Below are 20,906 nucleotides of genomic sequence, written 5' to 3' on the forward strand. Positions count from 1 at the left end.
ATATATAATATATATATATATATATATATATATATATTATACATATAAAATATATATATGTATATTATATTACAGATTTGTCAAGTGTGTGCATGCCTATGATACTCGGTAAATAAGATATTAATAATTTCCAAACTGAATGAAAATCGAGTAATGTATTAGGAGCCATCTATCAAGCTAATTTATGTTTCTTCAACAATTCTGTTAAAATTATCATTTTTAATAACGACAGATCTGTCATAATTCTTTATACTTCTACAACTTACTAGTTTCGGCAACTTTATGTTATAAAAAATGTCTGTGACAGTATAAATTTAAACAGTAGTCAACAGTAGCAAACGCTAATTGTACATGTTCATTCTTCACCATACTACCACGCGTTAATGAAAACATTTTTGAGACAAAGGATAAAGCAACATAACAAAAAGATCTTTATGTTACAAGAGACACCTCTGATGCGATAAATTCCAAACATAATTAGCACGTTGATTGACACAAAGAAATTTTGAACATAGCCAGATTACATTGATTATAAATGTTCATATTACAGTGAAATCTCGATACCTCGAACGTTTATAACTCGAAAACCTCTATAATACGAAAATTTTGTTCATTTTCTTCTGCTCCGCGGAAAGGAAAAAGGTACTTCAATAAATCAAAACTTCTACAACTCAAAGACTTTTCTCTTCACTAGAGATTCGAGTTATCGAGATTCGACTGTATTTAATACACTACCACACGGTAACAAAACTATCTCTTGGAGAAAAGTAAAGCTTTATGCTACACGAGACGTCTCAGGAACAAAAACTTTACAACATAGCTAGAACATTTTTTTCGCAATATTTTAAAATTAGGTAGAGGGGTATACGGGGTCCTTCATATATATGTGATGTAAATCCAGCATCCTGTATGGAGGAAAAAAATTATTTCAAGGTATATATGTGTATATATATATATATATATTTAAGCACATTTTCTGCACAACATCCTGCAAACGGCTTCTACAACCGAATTTATTTTACTCAATAGCTAGAACATGTTACTTGTAAATGCTTCAAATATTGTTTCTATCAGAACACGTTTAGAAAACCGTTTCTGAGCAAACAAAAACATAAAGCAACTTTATGTCACAAAAGACATCTCTGGCACAATTTAAAACATAGCCAGCAAATGTTGCATATCAAACTTTCATTTTTATTAGTACACACGTTTTCAAAAGCACTTCTGAGAGACAAGACAAAGCAATTTTACATCACAAGAGACGGTTTTGATAGTAAAAATTTAAATTATAGATAACATACTTTAACTACAAATATTTCATAATAATTATTATTTCAGCACACGTTTGCATAAACGCCTCTGGGAAGAAAGATAAAGCAACTTTACAGTAAAAAAAAATGCATCTAACATTGTTGTATTTTAATATTATTTAGAAAATAGCCAGCATAGGGTAAGAGCACCAGTTACTGTGTAGGTTCCGATTACTATGCCCTTTTTTTTATTTTTACAAATAACAAGATAAAGCACTATTAACATGAACATATTTATTTTTTTAATAAAATTAAAAACTTGCTTTATGTTCCTGAATTAAAAATATTTTATATTTACACTCTAAAATATTGAAAAAAAATTTTATTTTATGTATAGAAATGCTATCATTTAAGTAATTTCATAAATGTTTTTATTTTAAATTACATGAATTTTCAATAATCGAAACAAATTTTTAAGCTTGTTTGTATTACTGTGTCCAGTATTTGAACAGTATTTTCGTTGATGCGTCATTTAATGTGCCTTCTATTGATAACTGCCTACTTAACCTAAACCTAAACCTAAACTGGTTAACATAGTTGACATTAATTGCAATACAGCATGTAAACAAAACTTTAATTTCTTTTTTAGTAAATACAATACTATTGATAAGTGTTAAATATCTAAATCAAATATAAATTTTTTTTCACATATAAATCAAATTTTTATAAAAATAATTGTAATCAATATAAGCAAGTTGCAATTAGAAAGTAAAACTAAGCATCTATCTTGAGAAATAAAGCGGAGATGATAAATTAGGGCACAGTATTTTGTCCAACCTCACAGTATTTAAATGACAGTATTTAATACATTTTACTAGTATCCGGGGCACCGTATCCGAAAACTAAGCACAGTAATTCGCACACAGTAATTACGTCTTCAGCACACAGTAATTGGCTCATTGGATTTTTTTTTCATATATTCTATGATATTTAATATTTTATAAACATTATATGTACAAAAAAAATTGTATCAGTAGGAAACATAATAAACTATAACATACATGTTTTAAAAAGTGGGAAAAATAAAGGATATTAGTTTAATTTAATGGAAAACGCGAAGATTAACCTTAATGGGCACAGTAATTGGTACTTTTACCCTATGGGTTAGCAGTTTCTAATAATTTTACACCAGCACACGTTTACAAACGCCTCTGGAAGAAAAAACAAAGCAACTTTAGTATCAAAAAGATGCATCTGACATTATTTTATATTAAAATGATTTCGTAAAAAGCCATCATGCATTGGCAGTTTATAATAAATTTCACACCACACGTTTTCAAAAACGTCTTTTGGGAGGAAAGACAAAGAAACATTACAGTCAAAAAATGCATCTGACATTGTTGTATATTAATATTATTTAAAAAATAGCCAGCATGCGTTGGCAGTTCATAATAGTTTTTACACCAGCACACGTTTTCAAAAACGCCTCTGGGAAGAAAGACAAAACAACTTTACAAACAAACAGATGCATCTGATATTGTTTTATATTATTATTACTTAGGAAATAGCCAGCATTGACAGTGTTTTCTATACTCACGTTAGTACAGATGATAGTCTAAATGAAGAATCACATAACACAAAATAATCACAATGTATCACAATTGAATACAACACAATATATTATTTGAATATAACATAATATAAATGTAATATATTGCAATGGAATATTACATAATTTATTACATTACAATATAATATTACACAACAAATGCAAAATATTCATTTTGTGAATGCTTTACTAAAACTTATAAAAGTTTTACTTGTTTTGTGTTGTACTGAAAACTTTGGCAAAAAAACACGTGCTCCGCAAAACGAGTTATTTTAAAGTCGTTCTGTGATATTGCAAAATTCAATTACAGTTACAGATCTCGCAGAAGTGACCAATCGTGTTGCGATTGAGTGATTTGATAGATGCAACTGGCCAATTTTGTGAAACTAGCGTTTGCTTTCTGCGACTACTACAAAACGATCTTTATGTTTTCAGATACTTCGTAGGTTAGAAGATCTGTCATGTAGCACGACCATAGACTTATATAATAGACGGAACATTTGTGTAAGAGGAGCTGAAGTCTTCGTTAAAAGAGACAGAAATAGTCGTGGAGTAGTTCTCTTCTTTTCTAGCAGTGAGTTGATTGGTGGCCGCGGCAGGCCGAGAGCAACGAAGATAGAGTTCGAGAGTCAGTTGAGAGAAAGTGATAGTGAAAGGTGATAGCATAGACTTGTGAGATGATTGGTTCCCCACTATCTTATTGTAAGAGAGAGAGACAACTACTTCAGCACTATCTCTGTCCTTTAATTTTGTTCTCAACTTCGTCATATAAATGTTCCGTCTATTATATAAGTCTATGAGCACGACAGATACACATGCATAATGATCATATGCGCCCACATCATATTGCAGCGCTCTCTGTCGCGATATCCGTGAACTACATACACAATCATTTTTATATTCTTAGCACTGAAATGCTAGCAAACGTGTACACGAAACGTACTTTAGACTATTTTTCTATTGTAGGCTTCCAAATCGTAGTCTAATAGTAATAGTAGTAGAAGAATGTAATATTCTTATTACATTCTTTAATGTTTTGTCTATGCAAGACACTTGTTGGTTTTTATGCATAACTCTTGAACTTGAAATACCAGTACACTAAAAGAGGTGATTGTAACATCAAAACTTTTTGTTAAAGTTTTGATATATTGAAAAGTATCTTGCATTCATTTTATTATTTTCTTTAATTCTGTAGAGCCGTTTTTTTATTCGAGCAATAATTACGAAAAGCAGTCTAAAGTACGAATTGCTCGTTTGATCGGTAATAACAAGAAGGTCCAGGACCGTCTTAATAATCAATTCATTGTTTATAGATTATAATGCAGCGGCTGCAGAAAGAACGAGATAATTTTCAAGAGGAAATGGAAAAGATGCATGAGAGGATAGAACTGCAGCAGAATCAAATAGGTAAAATGCAACGCGAAAAAGAAAACGTGTTATCGGAACTCGAATTGGTGAAAGAGAGATGGGAGAAAGCGCACAACACTCATCAGAAATTAACAGTGAGAAGAAAGCATTTTTTATTCAAAATTGAATTTATTTAATTTTTATAATAATATTTGTTGTATTATTTAAAAATTTATTTTTTTCTTTTGTTCTAAACCAGCTCGAACGAGACGATGCTCAGACTGAAATTCAGATTCTCAAGGAGAAACTGGAAAAGACTCAGTATTCTTTGAACAAAGCTCATGAAGACCGGGAGAACACTACGAAAGAATTTGAAAAGATGCTGGAAAAATATGACAGGTATGTACGATCGATATACAAGCTGCATTTGACACTGCAAATTGGAAACGGCAACAATATAAAATCAAATGCAAATATAGTTAATCGATTAATTGCATTGTGAATATGCTGAATGAATACGTAAATTTTCAAAAAACACTAACGTTTTTGATTTGCAACATCATGCAGTAAGAGTCAACGACAAAAATATCTTAGCACATAAAGTTGAACTAATAATATTTTGAGTCGATATTTTTAGTCAATATCACTAGTAGTATGTGTTTGATATGGCGCTTCCCACTTCCGCAACCTTTGATTGGGAAGCGCCATATCGAACTCTTGTGGAAGAGGTAAGGCATAAGTCCTCAAGTAGTGGAGACGGTACAAATAAGTAAAAAAATAATATAAAAATTATGAAAAAATTTTAATTATTTTATAAATATTTATCTTATAAATATTATTTTATAAATATATTTTATAAATAATTGTTTACTCGCTATAGCCTATGCAGATTACGCGCGTTAGTAAGTATCCTGCATTGACCATAGCAAAAAATCTTGAAAAAAACTCGGAAAAAATTTTTACAAAATGATGATTATCATCTGTCGGCAGGATAAATTCCCACATGACGTGCATTTAGTTGTTGTAGAGCTTAGCAAGATTTGCAGCGTATTCATCGCGAGTATGCGGCGGCGATAATGTGTAATTTTCTGGTATTAAGTATTGCACAAAGGCGGTATCTCTGCAGCGTTTGCTGTTTGCGTTGCTTTTTCTATTGTGAACGCCTGCGTTTCAATGTCTTCGTCCAAATTATCAGACACTGTTAAACAGTCTGCAAAGCTATCACAATCATTTTCATCATGTTGTTTTTCTTCGTCGCCCGAGCAAATAACTTCACTCTTTGGAAAACGCTGCACAGATACATCTCCGCGTTGTTGCTTAAACGAATTCTGTTTGTTAAACCACTGCTTCAATTTATATGCATGTGCATTAGTGCACATTGAAGTTGTTAAATCTTTCTCGAAGACCGTGATAAGTACAACGTTCTTTGCCCGGCAAGCATTTGGACGATGGTGAAATAGTCTCCAGATTATATACAGGATGTCCCAGGATTGGTGTAACATCTCTTGTTGACAGGTAAAAGAAGTAAAACTAAGTCGATAAGTTTTATACCATTTTGCTAGATTCGCAATAGTTACCGAGATCTTAATTATTAAAGATCAGCGAGTAAGCATGCATCGGGCTGTCTTACTCGCTTAAGCCCAGTGCGCTTCGCGCGCTTACGGTGTTACCCGGAGCGACATATGAGAGGAGTTAATATAACAGCATATACTATAACATATACATATTAAAATGTAATTGTGCAAAGCGCGCAGGGCTGTCCTACGCGCATAAGACAGCCCGATGCACGCTTATTTGCTAATCTTTATTAATTAAAATTTCGGTAACTATTACGAATCTAGCAAAATGGTATAGGACTTATCGACTCAGTTTTACTTCTTCTACCTGTTTACGAGAGATGTTACACCAATTCTGGGACACCCTGTATACAGGGTGTCCCATAATTGCCGTCTCACCGCTTGTAGGCAAGAAGAAGGGATTATTCTAAGACAAAAAGTTCTATATCACTTTGGAAGATTCGCGATAATTGACGAGATATGAATTAATCAAGATCCGCTAATCAGCGTGCATCCAGCGTAAGCGGAGCATAAGGACAGCCTAGTCTTTCTCGCGGATAGTGCGCTCTCCGAACGCAGCTTATATGCTGTTTATGTATAGGTGCACATGCTCTTCTATTAGCTCCTCCCATTCCACCGCAACGGCGCGTTTATATATATATACAGGGTGTCCCAGAATTGGTTTAACATCTCTCGTAGACAGGTAGAAGGAATAAAACTGAGGTGAAAAGTCTTATATCATTTTGCTAGATTCGCAATAGTTACCGAGATTTTAATTAACAAAGATCCGCGAATAAGCGTGCATCGGGCTGTCCTACGCGCGTAGGACAGTCCGGCGCGCTTCACAAAATTACATTTTAATATGTATATGTTATAGTATATGCTGTTATATTAGCTCTTCCCATATGTCGCTATGGGTAACACCGTTAGCGCGCGAAGCGCGGCGGGCAGTCTTACGCNCGTAAGACAGCCCGANGCATGNTTATTCGCGNATCTTTGTTAATTAAAATCTCAGTAACTATTGCAAATCTAGCAAAATGGTATAGGACTTTTCACCTCAGTTTTATTCCTTCTACCTGCCTACGATAGATGTTAAACCAATTCTGGGACACCCTGTATATATAAAACTATATATATAGTTATATATATAACTATATATAGTTATATATAACTATATATTAGAACCGTGTGAGCTCACGGACGCGTTCTCGCTTGTGGGCATATCCCCACCGCCTCGACAGAACTTACCTAGTAGAGGAGATTGGGTGGAGCGGGCGGACGATTCCCCTTGCCCTTCGCGTCTGTTAGCTTGTGGGTAGAGCGAATTCTTGTAAGATTTTAATAGTAGTGTCGACACTGCTGGTTCGAGTCCCGATATACTTTTTTTTTCACAATTTTACAATATAATCTAAATGTAAGTAATACGTTTTTTATTTATTTATTGCATATTAGAAAAGTGTATTGTTTTGCATAAAAAATTCGTTACTTAAAAATATAGTAAAAATAAATAGATTATTATTAATTAATAATTGTGTTTACAATATACATGGTTTGCTTCTAAATTAACAAACAAAATAGAAATATTTATGAATGTCAACGAAATATGTTTTTCTATAGATATTTTAAAGAAACTATGTGAATGTAAAACTGCAGCGTTCATACAATGTGCACACTCTCGTAAAACTTTACTTTTACTTGTTTTTATGACAAATATCATTCTGCATTAAGTATTATCTCATCTAGTTTCAATAAATAAAACATGTTGCATATATTTTTACATGTTGCGTACAATTATTTAGCTTTTTAAAAAATCACAATTAGTAATTAGTAATAATCTATTTATTTTTACCGTATTTTTTAAATCACAAATGTTTTATGCAAAACAATGAACTTTTATAACATGCAATAAATAAATTAAAAACGTATTACTTACATTTAGATTATACTGTAGACTTTTGGAAAAAAAATATATTGACACTCGAATCAGCAGCGTCGACACTACTAACCTAGTACGCTACCGCTACTCTACGCGCTCTTCGGTCTATTTAATATCCTTGTAAAGTAACTCAAAATTTTCAAATTCGATTTTTTCGCGAATGCTTGAGTAGTGCGTCTTATTACTTTACCCTGCAATACTCTACATAGTCATCTATCGATCCTATAAAGTTTGTCCAAATCGATTGGTACAATACAATGTCACAACCTCTCCTTGTGAGACTAAAAAAAAGTCAAACGGTTCAGTCGTTATTGTGATATGAATATTTAATTTTTTACAATGCTTTTCGAAATCTGATTTCCACGTATAATAGGCACAGTGCGCTTCGCGCAGTTCGTACACCACTTTGTTGCGCGTGAACTTGGTGCGCGGCACTACCGTGCCTCTTGATTTCTGAAGAGAAGAGTTTGCAAGTAGAGCGGACTTTTTCACTGCCCCTACAGTGTGCTCAGTTTTGACTCTCTTACAGAACGCGACAGCAAATGGAGGAGAAACGCACACAGGCAGCCGTGTACGTGTGCGCTCGACGCTTCGGCCGTCTTCAGGCGGTAGAAGAGAACAGAGATATGTCTACTGACTCTTTCTTTCAACATAGCTATAGCGCACGCAACTAGCGCAAGCGGCTAAGCCTCGCGCTAGCAGCTGTTTATCATTTTTCGTCGTTTGTCCTCGTTCTTGCACTTATTACTTACAGAAACATTTCGATTAAATAAAAAAATATCAACACCATAAAAGAATACTTAGAAAAATGAAACATATGAAGAGCATAAATAAAGTGAAGAATATAAATCTCTATCACTCTTGGCTAATATGTACGTCTTTTTGTTTTAAACAAAAAAAGAAAAGTATACGTAATTATATATTTAGCAAACTTATTGTTAATATAAAATACATAGAAATAAAAATATATTTTAATGTTAAACAATTATGACTTAAGACTCATGAAATTACCAACAAGATATATATAAGGCCTTACAAGCTATTCTCAAGATGTTTTGAGTAGAAACTTGTACGTGTATATATATACATACACATGTAACAAATTCAATTTGTAAATTTTTACAAGTGAGTGTTTTTTGAGTTGAAAACTCAATTCTTAAAATCACACATACGGGATGCCGAATTTGCATCTCACATATGACAGACCCGGATACCCCCCTAACTAATTTTAAAATTTTGCGAAAAAAACTCCTCGGCCAGGAGTCGAACCTGGAATTTCCGGCTTTCCGTGCCATATGTGAGATGCAAATCCGGCATCCCGTATGTGTGATTTTAAGAATTGAGTTTTCAACTCAAAAAACACTCACTTGTAAAAATTTACAAGTTAAATTTGTTACATGTGTATGGTTATTGTAATGTTGTTTGTTACGTAAAAAGTATTCTGTTAATATAACTTTTTACTTTGCACTTGCAATTATATATAATATAATTAAAAGAAAAAAAGTATTCTTGCAATAAGAATTTTATTGTATTTAAGTTTTAGAAATAAACTACGTACACATTGTTACTCAATTGAAACCGCGAGAAGATGGTGGTTTCTTCCGTCAAAAACAATGTAAAACATTTGTTTTGTTTAAGATAGATAAATAGATAGATAACGAGGAGCGGGGAGCTTGTGAGACTCTATTGTCACCTAGATCTATAAGATCCTCTGCGACTTTCGCTTGTTGTTTATCGACCAAGCTGCTAAAACCCGGCATTTGCTGCCAGGCTACACAGATGGCCGATTTTAATTATTTTCAGGTCCTCGGGCTCCACAAACATGGAGCCCAAAAATCTGAATCTCTTGAGTGCTAGAGACGGGCAGCGACACGATATGTGCGCGCTGTCCTCCCTCTTTTTGCTACAAAATCTACAACTACTCTCCTCAACTAGGTCTAAGTTGAATAGATGTGCCTTGAAGGCCCAATGCCCTGTAAGAAGACCGATACACAGTCTTTGTCTGTACTTACTCATTGTCAGTAGTTCCTTTGTCCTACCTGGCAATTGCTGAGTCATCAGGGCCTTAGCTTGGCGTCAGCTCTTCAGTATCTCCCAAGAAATCCTGTGCTCCCTTTTCAGCCAGTCCTTGATATGGTTTTTCCCTATTGCAAAGGGAACTCCAACTATCTGGCAGACTCGTTCCTTTAAGGTACCCAGTTTTGCCAGACTATCAGCCACTTTATTGCCTTGGATTCCTTGGTGGCCAGGTACCCAGACAAGCGTGATGTTGTTTCGCTCGCCCAATTTGTTCAGAGCTTGCATACAGTCCCAAACCACTGAAGATTTAGTGATGGTCTTGGCAAGAGCTCCTATGGCTGCTTTGCTATCCGTATAGATATTGATCCTCCTAGTTTTCGTCTCTCTTGAGAGTAGGAGTCTTGCACATTCCAGAATGGCTAGGACTTTCTTGAAAGACCGTGGCCAATTTACCCAGAGAGAAAAACTCACTGTGATTTGATCCTGGACAGTAGATGCCTGCTCCATAGCAGCCGTTTGCTCCAGATCCATCAGTAAACTATGCATGAGTGCCCGGCTGGATCTGAAGATTTTTGTTTTTCCAGTCCGCTCTGGTGGTCAAGTTTATAGAGAACGCCTTGTCCACTTGGCGTATTTTGGATATTCTGTCTTGCTTTAAGGTAAAGGGAGGTTTGTGAAGAAACTCGAGCCTGGTATGACCTACTCCGAAATTTCTCCACTCCCTTTGACATTTTAGTCTATATGCTGTGAGTTTGGCAGCACTGATGACAGTCAATATTAGAGGTGGAATGCAGAGTGCCACTTCAGCGCTTCTGTTGGTGTCGTTCTCATAGTCCCTACCGCAGCCCTCAAGTAATTATTTTGTAAGCTTTTTAGTAGGTTCTTTGAGGTCCATCTTTTCCACTCTGGGCCACCAAACAACAGCAGCATATGTTAACCTTGATACAAGTACCGCTTTGTATATCCATAGGGCACTATTTAGTTTAATACCCCAGGATTTTCCCATTGCTTTTCTACACGCCCAGTGAGGCGTAGAATTTGGATCTCTTTATATTGAGATGTGTTTTCCAATTCAGTTTGGTGTCTAAGTGGACTCCCAAATATTTTACTGACTGGACGTATTCTATATCTTCTCGCCAGAGTTTAAGCGGCTCAATGGCTTCAGGTTTGTATTTCCTGGAAATCATGGCCTTGGTCTTTAATGGATTAGCCCTAAGTCCTTTTGATTGACACCAGTCTTGCGTGATCTTAAGGGCTTTCTGCATAGTCTCCTTAAGTGTTGAAAGAAAACTACCTCGCACTATAATGGCCACGTCATCAGCGTAGTCAAAGACAAGGAAGCCTTTCTTCTGTAATTCTCGTAGAAGTTTATCCGCGACCAGACACCAGAGCAGGGGAGATAAAACTCCTCCCTGCGGGTATCCTTTAGCGGGGAAACTATGCATACTTGAGTCCCCATGATTGGCAATCAGGATTCTTCCTGTTAGCATGCTTTGTGTCCAGTCTGCTAGAACAGCGGGAATGTAATGCCCGGTCATTGCTTCCTTGATAACATTATATGAGGTGCTATCGAAAGCTTCCTCAATGTCTAGAAAGACGCCCAGGGCATATCCCTTTGCTTCCAACTGCACTTCGACTCCGCCTACGAAATGGTGCAAGGCAGTATCTGTTGATCTGCCCTCCCTGTAGGCATACTGAGCCGGAGACAGCGGATATACTAGCAGAGGGCCGATTTTCAGATATCTATTGACCAGTCTCTCCAGTGTTTTCAGTACAAAGGAAGTGAGACTGATCGGTCTAAAGTCTTTGGCTGTTATATGGCCACTTCTATCAAGCTTGGGTATAAAGACTACTCTTGTACCACCCCAAGCCTGGGGGACGTGTCTTAGGGCTATGCTAGCCTAAAGATTTTTGTGAGTGGACCTATGAGAACCCCCAGCCCCTCTTGAAGAAGAACCGGGTAGATTCCATCCGGTCCAGGTGATTTATAGGAAGAGAAGGTCTTAACAGCCCATTCAACTCCCTTTGAAAAAACAACCTCAGCTGCCAGACGCCAGTCCCTGTGTTTATATTCCCTAGGCTTTGGTCGGCAGGGTTGTATGTTATGATCAAAACCTGGAAAGTGGACTTCCATTAGATGTTTCAATGTGTCCGTTGNCTCCTCAGTGACATTCCCCGTTGGGAGCTTGAGTCAGCCTAATTGGGGACGGTGATCCAAACTGAGGATTCTGTGAAGCCTGGATGCCTCCGGGGCGCTCTCAATGCTTTCACAGAAACGTCTCCAGCAGAAACGTACTTTGATTTCTTAATCTCCTTGCTGTACTCTCGTTGGGAGCTTCTAAAGGCCTCCCAGTATACTGCAAGTCCTGTTCTTTTTGCCTTGCTGAATTTCTTTCTTGTTTCCAATCTGAGCTTACCGAGCTCTTTATTCCGCCAATGGATCTTGTTCACCGGATTCCTAGGTTTTGGTGAGCAGTTTAATTCAAAGGCGTTTGTAATGGCGTTCTTTAGAAAGTCCGCCACGTTTTCCAAGTTGTTTTTGGTTCAAAAAATGGTTGGGGCCATAGTGAGCTGGGCCTTAAGGTCAACCCTAAAGCCTTCCCAGTTTGTTTTTCGTGGGTTGCGAACCCAGCTGATTTGCGGTATTTGTTGGAGAGTTAGGCGTATTTGTCTGTGATCAGAGCCAGAGAGCTCATCCGCGCGAGACTTTCCAGTCGTTCACCAGACCCGCCACCCTCTCCGTACAAACCGTTATATTGATGACCTCCTGTCTTCTGGAGTCCAGGAATGTCGGCTCGTTTCCTCTGTTAAGAATGGTTAATCCTGTGCCCATTAGGTAGTCGTGGAAACTCTCCCCCCGCAGGTTGGTGTCTGTGCTTCCCCATCCTACATGTTGGGAGTTCGCATCGCAACCCAACAGGAGTTCGAGCCCCCTGGTTTCCGCATAGGCCACCAGGTTTTTTACCTCTTCATGTAGTGGTGGATCCGTGGAGTCATAGGGCATATAAACTGACCCTATTAATACTTCCATGTTCTCTTCCTCGGCTAGCTTTACTCTCACCTTGATGACTGTGAGGTCCTCGCTGCTGAGCTGTGGCAGAAAGATAGCATTTAGTCCTTTTACTAAAATGCATGATCTTACTCTATTTTCTGAGTGTGCTTTGTATAAGCAGCCGCACCCACTCAGTCCTTTTACTGCACCTTTCACAATCTATGGTTCTTGGATTAGTGCAATACTTGTATGCATCACAGCCATGCTCCTGGCTAAGATAGCTGAGGCGCTCTTGCTGTGATGCAAGTTAATCTGGATCATTTGGATGCCAAGAGAAGCCATTTTTAGGCAGTCCCGACACTTTCCGACTCCATCTTTTTTTCCGTCGCTTCCCCGCGCTCTTGTCCCGCCATCCTAACGGTGGCCCGGCCGAGACCGAAGAAAGGCCTAAAGCCACAGTGGTTCAAGGCTTCCATCGCCGAGTCGCCAACCAAACAGGAGAAGTTGGCGCTCGTAGCATCCCTTCTATACGTCCCCTTGGTGACGACCCAATCGCTGGTTGCCAGCCTTGTGTTTTACTGGTTAAGGAGCTTTAAAGCATTCTCAACTCCTACTTCAGGCTCCTCCACATGCACCACCACCCGATGACGCTTAGGTAGCTCACCAACCGGCACCACATACAGAGGAGTTCCCCTGACTTTTAAATCGGAGGAATGGGCCTTAAGCTACTCCGCCGACTCTATGTTGGCGCACACAACCATGAGTGCGCCATCCCTCTTCCAGGAATCAGCAAAAGTGGGGACTTTGTCATTCTCAGACATGCCGAGGATGACAGACCTGACCATTTTTCTGATCTCACCCACCTCATTGGCTCCCATTTTCTTGTCAGGGTAGCCTTCCAGTACGAGGGCCATCCTGACAAGACCTTTTGTCGCCTGTGCATACGACCCTTCATTTTTGGGTCTCTTGCCCTGGCAATTTTCTGAGGGCCTGAGAGTAGCGTGCTCCGGCCTGGCTCACTTTGCCGCGCCACCTGAAGCCCGCCTACTCTCAATTCCACCGTTTGAGCAAGAGGCTGCGGGGGTAGAGAAGACCCTATTGCCCCCACTCTCCCCGGCTTGCATTTGTTTATTATAACGGCGCCTAGCGGCCCCGCTATATCTTATGCGGTATTTTGGGGCTTCTGAGCCCGCTCCCGCACTGCAAGATTCCCCTGGGCGTTTACCTCCAGAGGAGGCTTCGCTCTTGGGGACTGATTTGGGGGTGATTTTATTTTCGTTTTCAGTGTCCATAAATGTTCCCACGAGTATCGTGGTCGCGCGGTCTCACCCAGCCAGAGCCGCAAATGAGTGGGGCTTGGCTCCATACTCCTGAATTTCGCCCGGTATCCAGGAGGCACCGTTTACAACGCAACATCCCTTGCGCCACGCAGCTCTCGGCACGGTCGCTCACACCTTAACTTGGGGAGTTCCTCTTAGTTGGTCGCAGACGGGCCCACCCCTGAGCGGGTGACCACCGCCCGCGACCGTAAGCCCCGCCACCCGCTCCGGCGCGGGAGCCCAAAGCCCCCGAGGACACCGGATGCTCACCTTCTGTGTCCATAGTTGTTCCGTCAGATTACACTTCCATTGTGGCAATATGACCAGACAGATCCGCTAGCACAAGCTGGCGATCAATGCCCGGCCACACCACCACCAGCACACGCTGGGAACAAAATAAACGTTCGGTGTAGTTACTGCGAGGCGGTCAGACCACGTGAACACCGAGCGCCCCGCGAGCCCCGAGCTCCCGCCTCGGAGCTACTACAAGGTGAGAACCCATTTGGAGGGTGTTTTGTTCAATATTGTAATAAATGTTTATATACGTTTTTTAGCGTAAAAAATAATAATAATTAAAATAATTGAAATAATTCTACATGTTATAGTATAAAACAATGTTTCAATAAAAATATAAATAAATAAAAATATATAAAACTTAATACACTAGTTTACAAAACCAATGTTGTGTATTTCCAAAAAGAATATAGATAAAACAGAACAGGTAAAAGCTTAGCTAGAAAGGATACCATAGAAGTAGAAAAGATAGATGGAAAAAAAAGATAGAAAAGAAAGAGAAATAGATAAGGAAAAAACAAATAGAATAGATAAAATAATTGAAACAAAAATCCCGGACAGCACAAACTTCCAAGTGACATCTTAAAAACATTCGAAGTGCGTCCTTAAAAATAGCACATTTTCCGGATGTCTTTAGGACGTATTTTGCAGGTTTATGGTGTCTGGGATAAGAAAAAGAATACAACATAACAAAAGACACGCAATACATACAGAGTGTTATGATTATTTTAAAGTCACTTTACACGAGTTATAATTGACAACAGAAGTCAAAACAAAAATATTTAAGAAAGTAAAATGCATCTATAAATAAATATATATATTTTGTGACGTGGTATTCGCGCCGCTCTTTCCTCGTCACAAAAGTTACAAGATTTTCGCTGGAGGGAAACGGGGAAAACAAGCTGAAAAATGAGCGCTAAGATCCTCCAGGGCTTGCATGCGTCCGCGTAGAATAGCATTTTATTTTTATTTTTTTTCTTGTATGTAATTTCGGCGCCTCACCGTCCTGAGGATCATTGTGGGACTCTCCGCCAAGGACATCAGGCGGTGCCCGAACGAGAGAGAGAGAAAGGAACGGAGACGCGAAGTCTCGCCTCAAGGTCACGCTGAGAGTGAGGGTAGGTGACTGCATGCAGAGGCCACAGCGGAACATCGACGCTTTAGTATAGCAGAACGGGCGGAACAGCGGAACGAACCATCAACAAGCCGGCCTACGCCGAGATGCGCTGTGTTCCAGCTACCCTGCTACATGATTTCCAGAATCCGTTGCTTATATTGTTGCTGCATCTCACGGATTGCTATCCCGCCCCGCTGCCTGTTACTTTTGCTTATGCTGCTGTATCATAGCGTATTAGACACTGCGAGCGTTCGAATTTCGCGGCCCGCTGATCCTGCCGCCTGCGAGCGAGCTTGCGAGCCGCGCTGCGAATCCTACGACCTGATTGGCCCCGCGACCTACCCCACGCGACCTCAGCGCTGCCCGGGGTATTGTCCGCTTATCGAACGGAATTTTCGTGCTCTTGGTCGCAAACAGCTGTGCGATACACACGTATTTTTTTGGGCTCCCGTGCGTACGCGTATCTTCCGTGCCGCTCGATAAGTCTGCCGTGCCGTGATCTTAGTTCGAGGCGAGGTGATTCAGGTCAAAAGGATGATCCCGACGGAATCAGGAAGCGCTTCGAGAAATATTCCGGACGGAGAAGATAGGAGCATGCCGGAGAACAACGGACGACGGTGAGGTGCCCGTTTCATTCCTGTGAGCCACGAATCCGCGTCGCACAGGCCTCGTGTCAAGGCTGGTCGTCTGTATTTCGCGTCTTGGTTGTGACGGCAAGGATCCTTGGCCAAGCCCAGTCCTAGGTCCTCCAAGTCGAGTTTTTAGGCTCGGCTTGGGGTGATGGGCTGCTGGGGCACGGGGTGGAGGAGTCATGGTCGCGCATGACTCCCCTGGACCCAGTCTTTGATAGGAAGCTGCTTGGTCATGGGAGTGGGTTCCGTGTAAGGTTCAAAACCTTTTCTGACTTAGGTCACGGGGGGTGGGGACTTGATGCGGCAAGTTGAGGAACTTGTCGCGTCATTGCACAAGTCTCCAGGGTTGGGCGGCAAGAAGAAGGCTGTGGCTCCTTCTTCTTGCCGCATTTAGAAACATTGGTGCAGTGAGCGTCACGTTTGGGGACTCGGGGGGGCCTGGCGAAGTAATAGTCTTCCGGCTGCCACAGGCCCTCCCATAAGTCCGGTGGAGGCCACTGAGAAGTTTTAGTGGGTGCGAGTTCCACACTCCCCGCCCACCACCCTAAGGGGCGGGGGTGCAGAAAGCATTTCCCCTCATTAAAAAAAAAAAAAAAAAAAGGGATCCTTGGCCGTGTTCACGATTTTTCGACAGCGGCCAGAATCGGGCTTTACGGGGCTTCGTGGCAGTAGTTCGTAGGTTCGTAGGTTAAGTGCATGTTTTTGTTATTTCGCAAATAATCGTCAAGCCCTGGAGTGGCGATACGACGCCAAGTAGCCTATTCACGTTATTTGTTTCCGTCTGGTTCTTTTGCCTTTTTTTTTTGTTTAGTGATCATTATCGTTGTGCGTGTGTCGTGATTACCGTAACGTACCGCCCGCGTACCGTCGGCTTTCGTCTACCGACGGCAATCAGTCGCCGCGGTAATAAATCATCCTAACAAAATCTGATTTTCTCGCGCGATCGGCTGGAGTAAGGTGCGTGCGAGTCGGAAGCAGTGTTGATCGGGAAGAAATATCGTACCGAGCTAACGTGCGGATTAACAGCAGTTTTGGGTGGTGAATTTTCAGGACAATTATCGTCGACCTACTCGCGAGCGTACTGTAAATGCGTGTCGCATTTTGAGTGTATAATTTGTCCGGGATTATTCGCGATCAAGTAACGTATCGTACCGCCGATATTTCTAGCGCCAAGACAGAGCGCGTTGCTAATCGTTTCGTGATAATTGAAAAGTAAAAGCACGCCCCGACGTCGCACCTACTTTGCTCTGTATTGCGAATATTTTCTTTCAAGTGCATGCGCGTAGACTAAGAACTCGGCTCGACGTTATCTGTAGGCCTAGAAATACGAAACCGGCGAAAGCTGCGTGGCAAGGTGAGCCGTCCGACCAAATTGTGATCATCGGCGAAACAAGTAAGTCCGTGTTGATCTACGGCTTGTGAAAAGGCGGCTGCTATTTTATTCCGGCGTATGGTTTGTCACGTACATTGGCTTGCACCCTCTAACTGCTTAACCTGCATCTAGCTGTGCGCCTTACGATAGCTGTATTCTCATGCCTGCGCTTGTTATCTTTTAGTTGGAAGCCTTGAGTAAAGTCTCTCGTTCAGTACTTTTGCGGTATCGTTTCGATTAAATACTTTGTCTCGTTAACTCGCGTGATTCGGTCTGTTAAGTGTCGTAACCCGTCGTCGGTTCCGTATCTTTTTGTTTGTATTATTTTCTATTATACGGTCTTAGCTTACTCTGTCTCTTATTTCTTGTATATTATTTCTTTTATATTATTTCTGTTATATCATCGCTTTTATATTAAATTGTAACACATCTTTTTCTTTTTCTATTACTCTTTATATCATTTCTTTTATATTATTTTGCATTAATTCTATCTTGCATTTCTACCCGCGTAATAAATTGTTAATTAATTATTAATTCGTACTGATCAACTGTGATTTTCCTTTCTTTATCTGAGCTTCCTATCGCGAGGTCAAGGGACAGCCTACATTCCGAATTTTTACTCAACCCAGCCCCTCTCCGTACCTAAAAGAGCTAGTCGGCCCGTTGTGTCGAGTGACGCTGATTTTTGACGCAATTACGCGTCTGGCGCCCACAATTACAACAAAGTATTTGTCGACTCGGCCCGGCGGCGCTCGTTCCGGATCAGCTTTTCTATTCTGCCCGTGATTCGACGTTGCCTTCTCGCGGACGCTCACCCGAGTCCCGTGAAATAAACTCCGTTTACGGGGAAGCGGTGCGAGAATTACGTTACCACCGCGAAAAAACGTTACAATATATACATATAAAATATAAAATATAAAATATAAAATTTTCCGGTAGTAGTTGGGCAAGTGTGAACCATTTGCAGGGTGTTTTGCAATAAATAAATCTGCTAATTTTGTTTTCCAAACGTTTCAGCTTTATTTTTAAACTTCTTCAGTGGATTTCTTTGATAGAACACTTCCTTCTGATTTATCGAATGACGAACATTTTATGGTAAGTTAAAATTGTGTGTGTCAATTGTAAAATTTGATCTGTTTACTATTTGTGAGTCAAGAGTTTCGTCATTACTTCATCATTACTTGACTCACAAAGTAAACAGATCAAATTTTACAATTGACACACACAATTTCAACTTACCATAAAATGTTTGTCATTCGATAAATCAGGAGGAAGTGTTCTATCAAAGAAATCCACTGAAGAAGGTTAAAAATAAAGCCGAAACGTTTGGAAACCAAAATTAGCAGATTTATTTATCGCAAAACACCCTGCAAATGATTCTCACTTGCCCAACTACTACCGGAAAATTTTATATATTATATTTTACATTTTATATGTATATATATATATATTTATTTATAGATGCATTTTACTTTCTTAAATATTTTTGTTTTGACTTCTGTTGTCAATTATAACTCGTGTAAAGTGACTTTAAAATAATCATAACACTCTGTATGTATTGCGTGTCTTTTGTTATGTTGTATTCTTTTTCTTATCCCAGACACCATAAACCTGCAAAATACGTCCTAAAGACATCCGGAAAATGTGCTATTTTTAAGGACGCACTTCGAATGTTTTTAAGATGTCACTTGAAAGTTTGTGCTGTCCGGGATTTTTGTTTCAATTATTTTATCTATTCTATTTGTTCTTTCCTTATCTATTTCTCTTTCTTTTCTATCTTTTTTTTCCATCTATTTTTTCTACTTCTATGGTATCCTTTCTAGCTAAGCTTTTACCTGTTCTGTTTTATCTATATTCTTTTTGGAAATACACAACATTGGTTTTGTAACTAGTGTATTAAGTTTTATATATTTTTATTTATTTATATTTTTATTGAAACATTGTTTTATACTATAACATGTAGAATTATTTCAATTATTTTAATTATTATTATTTTTTACGCTAAAAAACGTATATAAACATTTAGTACAATATTGAACAAAACAAATGTTTTACATTGTTTTTGACGGAAGAAACCACCACCTTCTTGCGGTTTCAATTGAGTAACAATGTGTACGTAGTTCATTTCTAAAACGTAAATACAATAAAATTCTTATTGCAAAAATACTTTTTTTCTTTTAATTATATTATATGTAATTGCGAGTGCATAATTAAGTATACTTTTCTTTTTTTGTTTAAAACAAAAAGACGTACATATTAGCCGAGAGGAATAGAGATTTATATTCTTTATTTTTCATTTATGCTCCTTATATGTTTCCTTTTTTTAAGTATTCTTTTATGGTGTTGATATTTTTTTATTTAATCGAAATGTTTCTGTAAGTAATAAGTGCAAGAACGAAGACAAACGACGAAAAATGATAAACAGCTGCTAGCGCGAGGCTTAGCCGCTTGCGCTAGTCGCGTACGCTATAGCTATGTTGAAAGAAAGAGTCAGTAGACATATCTCTGTTCTCTTCTACCGTCTGAAGACGACCGAAGCGTCGAGCGCACACGTACGCGGCTGCCTGTGTGCGTATCTCCTCTATTTACTGTCGTGTGCAGTAAGAGAGTTAAAACTGGGCACACTGTGTTTCTAACGTAGATGCGACAACAACTTCTTGTATGTTTACGTAGATGAACCGCGAAATATTTGGGATTGCTTTTAATGTCGTTCCATTCGATGCCATGATAATAGCATGTAAGCCAGTTGTTTTTCTTTTTTGATATTTTCTGTAATTTCGAGAAGAGATAAAAGAAGTATTAAAATCCAGTGATCGGTAATATTTTTATTGACAACCGCGACTTTCTTAGGAATAAATTGGTATCCGCATTACAGAAGCCTTGTAAGTCGATGAATATTCATGACGTGTTGTTCCTAGCGCGGAGTATGTAACGTAGGTGCTTTTTGGCCGAAAACTGTCTGTTTTATATACTACGACTATAGTAATATTTTTTTTATGATGACGTCGACAATATGGCAAAGGCTGTATAGTGTAAACCTAACCGCTAATCAACGATAACTTGACGCAAAGAGTCGATTTCTAGATATAAAACTTAATAATCATATAAATAAGTAACATTGACACACAGTCGACAGACGATGTTAAATACTTTTTGATACTATTTGTCGATGAGCAGTCCAACACTCTCTCTAGCACTTTAAATAAAATAAACATTAGATTAGCATACAGAAACATTTCTCGTTTAAACACATATATTAAATCTCATAAAGATCCCATTACATTTAACCAGAATAAACACATTGCGTATTATATTGAATGTGAAAATTGTAATGCTTGTTATGTCGGACAAGTAGGGAGACAATTAGGCACGAGAATCAAAGAACACATGAATTATGTCAAAAAGAAATCTCAAAACTCGGTCTTGTCTGATCATTGTTTAAACACCGACCATAAATTCAATT

General features: G+C 39.0%; 1 protein-coding gene across 1 annotated transcript in view; it reads left to right on the forward strand.

Moving 5' to 3' along the window:
- The window catches only part of LOC109861762 (fibrinogen- and Ig-binding protein-like), a gene marked incomplete at its 5' end in the record, with an annotated part of 26,915 nt that extends 17,164 nt beyond the window's left edge, over positions 1 to 9,751 (forward strand). Inside the window, 3 exons of the mRNA XM_020441560.1 lie at positions 4,173 to 4,361; positions 4,466 to 4,605; positions 9,634 to 9,751. Coding sequence (XP_020297149.1) covers positions 4,173 to 4,361; positions 4,466 to 4,605; positions 9,634 to 9,751 — 447 coding nt within the window. The remainder of the gene's footprint in view (positions 1 to 4,172; positions 4,362 to 4,465; positions 4,606 to 9,633) is intronic.
- Between the last annotated feature and the right edge of the window lie 11,155 nt (positions 9,752 to 20,906).

This window comes from Pseudomyrmex gracilis, unplaced genomic scaffold, assembly GCF_002006095.1.
Source record: "Pseudomyrmex gracilis isolate BER0280 unplaced genomic scaffold, ASM200609v1 scaffold_1008, whole genome shotgun sequence".
Taxonomy (NCBI): Eukaryota; Metazoa; Arthropoda; class Insecta; order Hymenoptera; family Formicidae; genus Pseudomyrmex; species Pseudomyrmex gracilis.